The sequence below is a fragment of the Procambarus clarkii genome, chromosome 11 (genome assembly GCF_040958095.1).
Source record: "Procambarus clarkii isolate CNS0578487 chromosome 11, FALCON_Pclarkii_2.0, whole genome shotgun sequence".
NCBI classification, from domain to species: domain Eukaryota; kingdom Metazoa; phylum Arthropoda; class Malacostraca; order Decapoda; family Cambaridae; genus Procambarus; species Procambarus clarkii.
The window spans coordinates 35,772,236-35,784,735 of NC_091160.1; the positions used below are offsets into that span (position 1 = coordinate 35,772,236).

At 47.5% G+C, this 12,500-nt stretch overlaps 1 protein-coding gene across 1 annotated transcript in view; it reads left to right on the forward strand.

Annotated features, from left to right (window-relative positions):
• Window positions 1-12,500, forward strand: part of LOC123758288 (uncharacterized) — a 296,794-nt gene that overhangs the window by 59,295 nt on the left and 224,999 nt on the right. Inside the window, exons 4-5 of the mRNA XM_069323039.1 lie at window positions 912-1,038; window positions 11,064-11,291. Of these exons, the coding sequence (XP_069179140.1) occupies window positions 912-1,038; window positions 11,064-11,291 (355 nt within the window). The remainder of the gene's footprint in view (window positions 1-911; window positions 1,039-11,063; window positions 11,292-12,500) is intronic.

Consider the following 12,500-nt stretch of genomic DNA (forward strand, 5'->3'; position numbering starts at 1 on the left):
ACACTGGTATAAGCCAGCAACACTGGTATAAGCCAGCAACACTGGTATAAGCCAGCAACACTGGTATAAGCCAGCAACACTGGTATAAGCCAGCAACACTGGTATAAGCCAGCAACACTGGTATAAGCCAGCAACACTGGTATAAGCCAGCAACACTGGTATAAGCCAGCAACACTGGTATAAGCCAGCAACACTGGTATAAGCCAGCAACACTGGTATAAGCCAGCAACACTGGTATAAGCCAGCAACACTGGTATAAGCCACCAACACTGGTATAAGCCACCAACACTGGTATAAGCCACCAACACTGGTATAAGCCAGCAACACTGGTATAAACCACCAACACTGGTATAAGCCACCAACACTGGTATAAGCCACCAACACTGGTATAAGCCACCAACACTGGTATAAGCCACCAACACCAGTACAAGCCAGCAACACCAGCATAAGCCACCAACACCAGTATAAGCCACCAACACCAGTATAAGCCACCAACACAAGCCACCAAGACCAGTACAAGCCAGCAACACTAGCATATGCCACCAACACCAGTATAAGCCACCAACACAAGCCACCAACACCAGTACAAGCCAGCAACACCAGCATAAGCCACCAACACCAGTACAAGCCAGCAACACCAGCATAAGCCACCAACACCAGTACAAGCCAGCAACACAAGCCACCAACACAAGCCACCAACACAAGCCACCAACACTAGCACAAGCCACCAACACTGGTATAAGCCAGCAACACTGGTACAAGCCACCAACACTGGTATAAGCCAGCAACACTGGTATAAGCCACCAACACTGGTATAAGCCACCAACACCAGTACAAGCCACCAACACCAGCATAAGCCAGCAACACTGGTACAAGCCAGGACTAACAGGAGCACCTTGCCTCCCCCACAGAGCGGGAGCAACAAGTCAGGAAGCAGCGGGTACTACATGACCCACTCCTTCCCCCCCGGCACCCCCCAGGCCGCTGGCGCCGGCGTCGCCCCCATCCCCAGGGGGCCACGACCCCCGTACTCCGCAGGTCAGTACTCCTTCCTCACTTTCTACACCTCTCCGGCCCTCGAAAGTGACCTAGTGTAAGGGCCAGACTGATGAAAGTGAGCTAGTGTAAGGGCCAGACTGCTGAAAGTGAGGTAGTGTAAGGGCCAGAGTGCTGAAAGTGAGCTAGTGTAAGGGCCAGACTGCTGAAAGTGAGCTAGTGTAAGGACCAGACTGCTGAAAGTGAGGTAGTGTAAGGGCCAGAGTGCTGAAAGTGAGCTAGTGTAAGGGCCAGAGTGCTGAAAGTGAGCTAGTCTAAGGGCCAGACTACTGAAAGTGAGCTAGTGTAAGGATCAGAGTGCTGAAAGTGAGCTAGTGTAAGGACCGGAGTACTGAAAGTGAGCTAGTGTATGGACCAGAGTACTGAAAGTGAGCTAGTGTATGGACCAGAGTACTGAAAGTGAGCTAGTGTATGGACCAGAGTACTGAAAGTGAGCTAGTGTAAGGACAAAACTGCTGAAAGTGAGCTAGTGTAAGAATCAGACTGCTGAAAGTGACTCAGTGTAAGGACCAGGCTGCTGAAAGTGAGCTAGTGTAAGGACCAGACTGCTGAAAGTGAGCTAGTGTAAAGGCCAGACTGCTGAAAGTGAGCTAGTGTAAGGGCCAGACTGTTGAAAGTCAGGTAGTGTAAAGGCCAGACTGCTGAAAGTGAGCTAGTGTAAGGGCCAGACTACTGAAAGTGAGCTAGTGTAAGGACCAGACTGCTGAAAGTGAGCTAGTGTAAGGACCAGACTGCTGAAAGTGAGCTAGTGTAAGGGCCAGACTGCTGAAAGTGAGCTAGTGTAAGGGCCAGACTGCCTAAAGTGAGCTAGTGTAAGGATCAGACTGTTGAAAGTGAGCTAGTGTAAGGATCAGACTGTTGAAAGTGAGCTAGTGTAAGGGCCAGACTGCTGAAAGTGAGCTAGTGTAAGGGCCAGACTGCTGAAAGTAAGGTAGTGTAAGGATCAGACTGCTGAAAGTGAGCTAGTGTAAGGATCAGACTGTTGAAAGTAAGGTAGTGTAAGGATCAGACTGCTGAAAGTGAGCTAGTGTTAGGATCAGACTGCTGAAAGTGAGCTAGTGTATGGACCAGACTGTTGAAAGTGAGCTAGTGTATGGACCAGACTGTTGAAAGTGAGCTAGTGTATGGACCAGACTGTTGAAAGTGAGCTAGTGTATGGACCAGACTGTTGAAAGTGAGCTAGTCTATGGACCAGACTGTTGAAAGTGAGCTAGAGTATGGACCAGACTACTGAAAGTGACCTAGTGTAAGGACCAGACTACTGAAAGTGACCTAGTGTAAGGGCCAGACTACTGAAAGTGACCTAGTGTAAGGGCCAGACTACTGAAAGTGACCTAGTGTAAGGACCAGACTGCTGAAAGTGACCTAGTGTAAGGGCCAGACTACTGAAAGTGACCTAGTGTAAGGGCCAGACTACTGAAAGTGACCTAGTGTAAGGGCCAGACTACTGAAAGTGACCTAGTGTAAGGGCCAGACTACTGAAAGTGAGCTAGAGCTAGAGAGTGACAAAAAGCTGTGGCTGACAATAATGTATTCACTATCTCACTATCTCCCTTATCTGTCTCACCTGTCTGTTGTGGTCTGTTCAATAAAGCTTTGTTGATATTCAATAAAGTCACCAAAATATAAAATAAAGCTTCCTAGATATTCAGTTGAGCTTCCTTGATATTCAATAAAGCTTCTTTGATGTGTAATAAAAAATTACCTTGATATTCAGTAAATCTTTCTTTGTTTTCAGTAAAACTTCCTTGATATGCAATTTTAGTACCTTAGTATTCCATAAACCTACTTTGATATCCAATAAAGCTACCTTGATATGCAATAAAACCACCCCTAGTATTCCATAAACCACCCTTTGTATGCAGTAAAGCTACCTTGATGTATAATAAAGTTACCTTGATATGCAATAAAGTTACCTTGATATGCAATAAAGTTACCTTGATATGTAATCAACATATCTTAACCTGCAATAAAATCCCTTCCTAACAAACTTAATCTTTCCCCCAATCAATATATATATATATATATATATATATATATATATATATATATATATATATATATATATATATATATATATATATATATATATATATCAGAACAAACTCGGACATTAGCTACATATTTAGTTACATATTATAGTTTTTGTAATGTAAGTTTAAAAAAGAATCGGACACTTTTGAAATTATAGACTTTTATACAGGACCAAGAAAAGGAATATTTGTTGACTTATTGTTCCATTTTTTACTTTTTTTTAAGTCTTACGAAAGTTTTTCACTGTTTTTGTAAAGTGAATAAAAAGTAATGAATATATAAATATTTGCCCTCTCCCGAGATCATTTTTAGAGCGGTTAATATGCATTAATACCGCCATGATATATACCGTGGTTATAGTCTACGACCCAGAGTATAATTTAATCATTAATATTTAAAATAGTTTGGCCCAGCAACGGGGAACTTTCTTCGCCACGTTAAAAAATCTTACTGCGGACCTGCGGGTAAAATAGCGCGCGGGAATTGTTATGTAAACTTTACCACCAGTCGCGTCATCGGGGATTATCCTCTCCATCTGATCAATGGCAGTTTCAGTCGATATATTTCACAATATATCTATTCCTTAATATCCCTTTGGTTGAGGGTAATTCTGATGCGGGCGCTGACACAATCATTCAATGAGTGGGACACGCGTTCGAAGCCATGGTCCGCGCTCTGACACGGGCCACCACCACCACCTGTTGACCATTGTGCTGGGGCGGGCGGGCCGTGGGCGGGGGGCCGCCGCCCACGCAGGTCGTCACTACATCTGGGCGGTTGTCTCATCACCCGCATCACAATTACGCTAGCCTACGTTTTGGCATTTTATATTAAATTGATGTGAACTGTTCTTTGTTCATTGTTCTCTCACGTGGACCACTTTGGGGGGGGGCCTCGCTGAGACCACTTTGGGAGCCTCGCTGAGACATTTGCTAGGACTCGCTGGTACGGTGTTGTGTACCACATTGTGGGTGTTGTGTAGGTGTTGGAGGGGAGACCTTGTTAAAGTGCAAGGCTAGGCGGAGTACCTCTACAGGCTAGGCAGAGTCAGACCCTCACAGGCTAGGCTAGGAGTCAGACCCTCACAGGCTAGGCTAGGCGGAGTCAGACCCCCACAGGCTAGGCTAGGTGGAGTCAGACTCCCCACAGGCTAGGCTAGGTGGAGTCAGACTCCCCACAGGCTAGGCTAGGTGGAGTCAGACTCCCCACAGGCTAGGCTAAATGGAGTCAGACTCCCCACAGGCTAGGCTAGGTGGAGTCAGACTCCCCACAGGCTAGGCTAGGCCGGGCCAGGCGGAGTCAGACCCCCGCAGGCTAGGCTAGGTGGAGTCAGACTCCCCACAGGCTAGGCTAGGCCGGGCCAGACCCCCGCAGGCTAGGCTAGGTGGAGTCAGACTCCCCACAGGCTAGGCTAGGCCGGGCCAGACCCCCGCAGGCTAGGCTAGGTGGAGTCAGACTCCCCACAGGCTAGGCTAGGCCGGGTCAGGCGGAGTCAGACCCGCAGAATAACTTATAATCCAGCAACATTAAACCATTTGCTAGTTTGTCAACGAGCATAACTAACCCGGGCGGCGAACCTGGCATGAATTCACCCACACTGCTAGATGAGAGTAGTTCTAGATGAGTAGTAGTTCTAGATGAGAGTAGTTCTAGATGAGTAGTAGTTCTAGATGAGAGTAGTTCTAGATGAGTAGTAGTTCTAGATGTAGTTCTAGTAGTAGTTCTAGATGAGAGTAGTTAGGGTAACGACCTGGATCACTCGTACAAACGTGTCGTCATGGATCACCAGAAAGTAGAATTTTTTATCATTGAATTTGGACAAACTGAAAAAGTTTTTATATTGTTGGGAGTAATAAAACCCTAACCTAACCATTATAGGTTTAATACATGTTATCCGAGGCCTAATGTAGTATATATGTGCTTTACTAACCCTAGGAATTAAAATTTAAATTTGGTTTTTAGCTTTTTTATTTTATAGTTGGACTCTAGAAAATAGTACAAAAGTGACTTTCTAAGGCTCTAGTAAGCCATTTACTACATATTGATACGAGTAACTTCCTAGTTTCAAAAGTTACTATCATTTCATGTTGAATAAACTTGGATCGATCACCACTATTCTTATGGAATAGTTCAACCGATTCTCTCAATCTACATCGCATTTTGACATTACCTAGGGCCAAAAAGTTCTGTACAACAAAATAGACTCTCAAAATTTATCTGTGTTAGTTTTCTGTATGTGGGTCCTCGGGTTGGTTAGGTTCGGGCACTTTAGTACAGCAGTTTAGTGATGTTGGGAACGGTCAGGAGGACAGGCTCAATAGTTAGCGAAAGTTATAATCAGTATGGCTGTCATTTTGTCTTGGCCAACCCAAAGTTGTCGATGGTTAGCCGGGCAAAATACTACCCATCAAATGCAGACGAGGAGTCACAATAACGTGGCTGAAGTATGTTGACCAGACCACACACTAGAAGGTGAAGGGACGACGACGTTTCGGTCCGTCCTGGACCATTTTCGAGTCGATTGTGAGGATCAATCGACATGAGAATGGTCCAGGACGGACCGAAACGTCGTCGTCCCTTCACTTTCTAGTGTGTGGTCTGGTCAACACCCATCAAATACTGGTGAGGATACCTGGTTGATACCTGGTTGATGGGGTTCTGGGAGTTCTTCTACTCCCCCAAGCCCGGCCCGGGGCCAGACTTGACGTGTGAGAGTTTGGTCCACCAGGCTGTTGCTTGGAGCGGCCCGCACAAGGAGAGGATGTTCCCAACGGTGAACGTACCATCATGTAGGCCAATCTTGACAGACACACTACCTCGCCTCGGGCCGCCGGAACGCACGACGGAAATGGTGTCTCGTGTCCCCTCTTCAAGGACCTGGGTTGATACGGCGCCTGGCGCAGGTACAAGGGCCACAGGGAACGTGTACAATACATATTTTCCCTTTACTGGTTTGTATCTTGGGGCAGAGAGACATATTGGCCTCCTCATAGTGTACTCTCGTGCCGTGGCGAGCATCTAGTTCCTGCTCCACTTGTCATTGGAAGACGTTACTGCGTTTCTGCTCAAATGAGAATGACGATTGTGCAGTATAGGACCGGCTTTGACTTAAGTTCATCACCCAGTGGTCCCCGGACTCCTGACGATGGGTCTGGGATGACTTAGTATCGCATCTGGTGGTGGGGGTCCGGCATTCACCTTTCCGGGGAACTTTTTGTTTTTGAATAGCATACTTAGGCACATCTGCATTTCTGCAGCAGCCCCCTAGAGCCCAGACTATACGAAGTGTTACATAGTGCATCAAAGAGTGCATCTTTTGTGCATCTGTGCATCATCAAAGTGCATCTTTTGTGCATCTGTGCATCATCAAAGTGCATCTTTTGTGCATCTGTGCATCATCGAAGTGCATCTTTTGTGCATCTGTGCATCATCGAAGTGCATCTTTTTACTGCAAAACAATCCTCATCTTGCAGGATGGATAGTCACATTCGTGTATGTAATCAGTAGCCTGAACTGGCAAACTTTGAATCCATAAGAAGGATACCAAGAATACAAAAGTGAATGAAGTAACAATGGTATTCAAAATAATACCATTAGGGGGGGGGAACGCCAAAGCATGCTAGCATCTGCACCAGTGTTGCAAATAGAGATTTTTCGTCTGCAAACGACGTGAATCTGCAAGATTTTAGAATTTCCCCCTAACACAGGAACACCAGGGCAAGTCCAGCACCTGTGTTGTTGTGCTTCTTAAACTTCAAATTCAACATCTGACAACCTTAAATTACCCGCTATGTCACATCCAGCTGGCCACTTAAGCCATTCACCACTTGCACACTCAACAATCTATACACATATCAACAAACAAAACATGATACTCGACACACACAGTCCATATAGATTCAATGTGTACAGGTTTGTAGTTAACAGAATTAAAAAGAGAAATAATGACATGTGCATTATACAAGCACCACACAAGGTAACAGTACAGTCTATAATCAGTAACAAAACAAATTCAAGCCAAATTATGCACAAATTATAGTATAGCATATCAAGAGTATAGTAATGAAATCAAAATATTAAATACAATGTACAGACAGACATTTTCAGTACACAGATCACAATTACACATTCAAGATAAGGTACACAGAACACTTGATTACGAATACGGAAACAGAATCAACGCCACAGAAACCATGAGACCTTCAACTCCAGCACATTCTGTGAACCACATTCGCATCCTCCCGGGAAACCCTACTTGAAGCCTCTGCAGAGTATACAATGGCCTGCCAGCCAGGAAACCTAACAGCTGGACCACTGTCAGCCTCCTCAAACGACCAGCCCGCAGACAATAAATATAATCCGTCACCAATACTATCAACGACCACAACCAGCAAAGGAGTTGTTAAAAAAAAAACGGTAAAAAATATGACATACTCAAACGAGAAGGCCCAACACAAACCAAGAAACGTATCCCTCAATCACTCAATCCAGTGTGCTCTCTTAAGTATTGAGGAGCACCTCAATACTTAGAGTAGTACAGATGTATCAGACGGGTGACATCACCCGCACCCGGAGCCTGCAACAGATAACTAACCCATAAGGCAAAGCACAATGGTACCGACAAAGAGACTAAACTAAGAAATTCTGGCTAAACTCCCTCTGAAATATTGCTGCAGCTTTGCAGTATACGTCCACCAAACTCGACCAACGTCAGCACGAAGCGACGGCACACTCTTCACTAGCATATACTGGTCCATCAACAGAAACTGGAAAATCGACCGATTGGCAGACTCGACCACATTCTTAACCAACAGATATCAATGTATAAAATCTCAGACTTAATGACAGAACCCTCATAGTCACTACAACTGCTGTTTTTATATCATCAAATGTTGTGACATCACTCGATCCAGCATTCGTTACACTGGCCTCACCACCCCATCCCACATCCTTCATCGAAGCCTCGAAATCAGGATACCACAGAATGTCAAGAGAATTTATCAGAGGAACTACATGCAGCCACAATATCTAACAAGGAATCGACGACCACTGAACACCCATCCTGGTCCACAATACCTTCCCTATCATCAGATACATCCAACGTACCAGCAACATCCGAAACCAGACCTGCCTCTAAACTAGCCTCAATAGCAGTACCATCATAACAAGCCAAAGAGACCTGCCACAGCAAGACCTTCAACAAAGGATCAGATGACTCGATGATATCAACTCCAACATACCAACTTACATCAGATGGCACACACCTCTTTACGTCATGAACCTCAGCACGAACCATTTCCAGTGACACAGGTGCTCCCTCACTACCACCCACACCAGGATGAACCGGGAAAGCTACAGACAATCCATCCCTCACCACTCTCAACTGCGCACTTCCTCTTTTTGTGCGTATTCACCAGATCCCCACTCAACTTTTCCCCTTTGAAACGCGGCACTGTATCATCACAAACTAAACCATTTTTGTGACATCAACCTTACAGCCAGCACCACTGCCAAGCGTCTCTACAGCAACCATTGGTGAGGTCGACCACCATCACCCACCACACCACCACCTAGTGACAATAAGACAAGTGTACCAGCCCCACCATTACCACCACCACCTACAGGGACAGCACAAGACACCCTCAAGGACTCACCATCCATCTTACCACCTCCGTGATTCCCAACACCCGACATTGGTGGAAAATAAACTTCCGAGAGCCTCATTCCCGGAACATTTGCTCCCTCCGGAACAACCAGACACACAGCAGCCATGTGACCAGGCAACTCACACTTGAAAACAGGTATGCCTTTGATGAAATATATGCAGCATGCTTTCTGGCATGCATAGCGATGAAGGGATCCCCTTCACGATCTCCAGGCTGACAGGTTCCCAGATAGAACCCCCCTTAGCTGGTATAGAAGTAAAGCAATGGGGCCGAATATCAAGCACACCGCCATAATGGGAGAGCACCATCTTCACTACACCGTCACGTATTGTTAATGGAGCATTCGTCTTGCACCACCTTACAGGCGGTGTCCTCCCCCTGCATGGTTGACCTTCACTGTTATGTTGCCCACAGCAACTGTTGCAACTGCTTCAAAGCAGAGACTCGTCCTTGAACTTCAGAGTGACGTGTTCATCACGGAGCTTCTGTATGCCAAGTAGGTCGGCAATTAGCCCGTCCTCATCAACAAAGGGCGAATGCTCATTAATCCAATCTCCCCGTTTATGATTGAAAAACGGAATGCAGACCACTTGCAGACCACTTGCAGACTCTCAATCGATAACTGGAACTCATTAACAACAATCTTGCATAATGTTGCATAATAGACTGGGTGAGTGTAGAGCTTGTCTTGGACAACCTCACCGACAGTCTCTTGATGTATCTCCCCCACGTTGTAAACTGCCACTGGCAATTCAATATCAATGCATTGGGTGGGTAGTTCAGGAGAGTGAACTATTGGTATTGAAGGCATGTATGTGTTTTAATCCCACGCTGGACTTGTGATCCTGTGGCCCTGGGTTCGATCCCAGGCGCCGGCGAGAAACAATGGGCAGAGTTTCTTTCACCCTATGCCCCTGTTACCTAGCAGTAAAATAGGTACCCGGGTGTTAGTCAGCTGTCACGGGCTGCTTCCTGGGGGTGGAGGCCTGGTCGAGGACCGGGCCGCGGGGACGCTGAAAGCCCCGAAATCATCTCAAGATAACCTCAAGATAACCAAGCAGTGCAATGCGCCGATAACCTGGGCATATCCACACCAATCTGAACCAGGCTGCTCAAATTGATGCTCAGTTGGAAGAGTAAACAGGAGTATGTGACGTGATGGGAGGTGGAGATTGGGCGGGACGACGGAGGCCGTCATCACGTGACCAGGGAATGTCAAGGAGAAGTAATGGTGCGGGTTGCCACTGTATCTTCAATTAATGTATTGTGCGGGTGGCAACTACTCGTGTGGTAGTGGCCTACACCTTCAGCTAATATGGTGCGGGTGCTCCCTTGGTGTTGGGTTGTATTGTGGTGTCCCGCAGTGTAGGGTGTTGTGGTGTCTACAGTGTAGGGTGTTGTGGTGTCCACAGTGTAGGGTGTCCACAGTGTAGGGTGTTGTGGTGTCTACAGTGTAGGGTGTTGTGGTGTCCACAGTGTAGGGTGTAGAGTGTTGTGGTATCCACAGTGTAGGGTGTCCACAGTGTAGGGTGTAGGGTGTCCACAGTGTAGAGTGTTGTGGTGTCCACAGTGTAGAGTGTTGTGGTGTCCACAGTGTAGAGTGTTGTGGTGTCCACAGTGTAGGGTGTAGGGTGTTGTGGTGTCCACAGTGTAGGGTGTTGTGGTGTCCACAGTGTAGGGTGTAGGGTGTCCACAGTGTAGGGTGTAGGGTGTCCACAGTGTAGGGTGTAGGGTGTCCACAGTGTAGGGTGTTGTGGTGTACACAGTGTAGGGTGTCCACAGTGTAGGGTGTAGGGTGTCCACAGTGTAGGGTGTTGTGGTGTCCCCAGTGTAGGGTGTAGGGTGTCCACAGTGTATTGTGGTATCCACAGTGTAGGGTGTAGGGTGTCCACAGTGTAGAGTGTTGTGGTGTCAGAAGGGATGAGATCTGGTGTGGGAGCGGACGCTGGCTCATCAGGACAGCCATTATTCACGTTAGTTGTGTTGTTTACATACTCTGAACCACAGTGTCCACAGTGTAGGGTGTTGTGGTGTACACAGTGTAGGGTGTCCACAGTGTAGGGTGTAGGGTGTCCACAGTGTAGGGTGTTGTGGTGTCCCCAGTGTAGGGTGTAGGGTGTCCACAGTGTATTGTGGTATCCACAGTGTAGGGTGTAGGGTGTCCACAGTGTAGAGTGTTGTGGTGTCAGAAGGGATGAGATCTGGTGTGGGAGCGGACGCTGGCTCATCAGGACAGCCATTATTCACGTTAGTTGTGTTGTTTACATACTCTGAACAAGACCATGACAGCTCTTGTGGTGTCTGCAGCACCCGGCGTGGCGCCCCCGAAACCGCAGCGGTACGCGGGCGGGCCCCAGGGGCCAGCGGGCGGGCCCCATGGGCTGATGGGGGTGAAGGGCGGCTTGCGGCCCTCGGCGCCCCCGCCAGGGCCCCCTACCGGGCCTGCTGACGGCCCCCGTCCACAACACAACATGGCGCGCTCCTACTCCTACTCCTCCTCGTCTGAGGGCCTCGACCTGCTGTACTCCTCGCAGGGTCAGTGACACCGCCCCTTAGTGCCGCCTGCTGCCACCGCCCCTTAGTGCCGCCTGCTGCCACCGCCCCTTAGTGCCACCTGCTGCCACCTGCATGACAGCCAGTGTTCCCTGCTCTAGTGCCCTAAGTGCCATCAGTTGAGGCCACTGCTCGACCGCTAACACGCATGGCTCTTGCCGCTTTTATTGCTGCCACCACCACCACCCTGCCTGTTTGACTGTCAACCCCCAGTGCCATAGTTGTTCTTAGGGCCTGCTTGTACCCCCACCCACCCACTCTCTCCCCCCCTCTAGGGTCACCTTTGAGGGTGTAGCCCCCCCCCCCTACCACTCCCCATTAATGCCACCCCCCCTCACCCTACACCCCCTATCTACCACCAACAACAACAATATCACTACCCATTACCCCATTCCCACAACATGTGTCCCTCCCGTTACCACATAGCTAATACTACCACAATTACCACCATTACCAACACCACCACAATTACCACCACTGTCAGTACCACCACCACCACAATTATTACCACTGTCAATACCACCACCACCACAATTACCACCACTGTCAGTACCACCACCACCACAATTACCACCACTGTCAATACCACCACTACCACAATAACCACCACTGTCAGTACCACCACCACCAACATCTTCATAACTAGCACGACAACCACCATTAATAGCACCACCATTAGTAGCACCACCATTAATAGCACCACCATTAGTAGCACCACCATTAGTAGCACCACCATTAATAGCACCACCATAAGTAGCACCACCATTAGTAGCACCACCATTAATAGCACCACCATTAGTAGCACCACCATTAGTAGCACCACCATTAGTAGCACCACCATTAGTAGCACCACCATTAGCAGCACCACCATTACTAAAACCACCATTACTAACACCACCACCATTACTAACACCACCACCATTACTAACACCACCACCATTACTAACACCATCACCATTACTAACACCACCATTACTAACACCACCACCATTACTAACACCACCACCATTACTAACACCATAACCATTACTAACACCATAACCATTACTAACACCACCACCATTACTAACACCACCACCATCACTAACACCATAACCATTACTAACACCACCACCATTACTAACACCACCACCATTACTAACACCATCACCATTACTAACACCATAACCATTACTAACACCACCATTACTA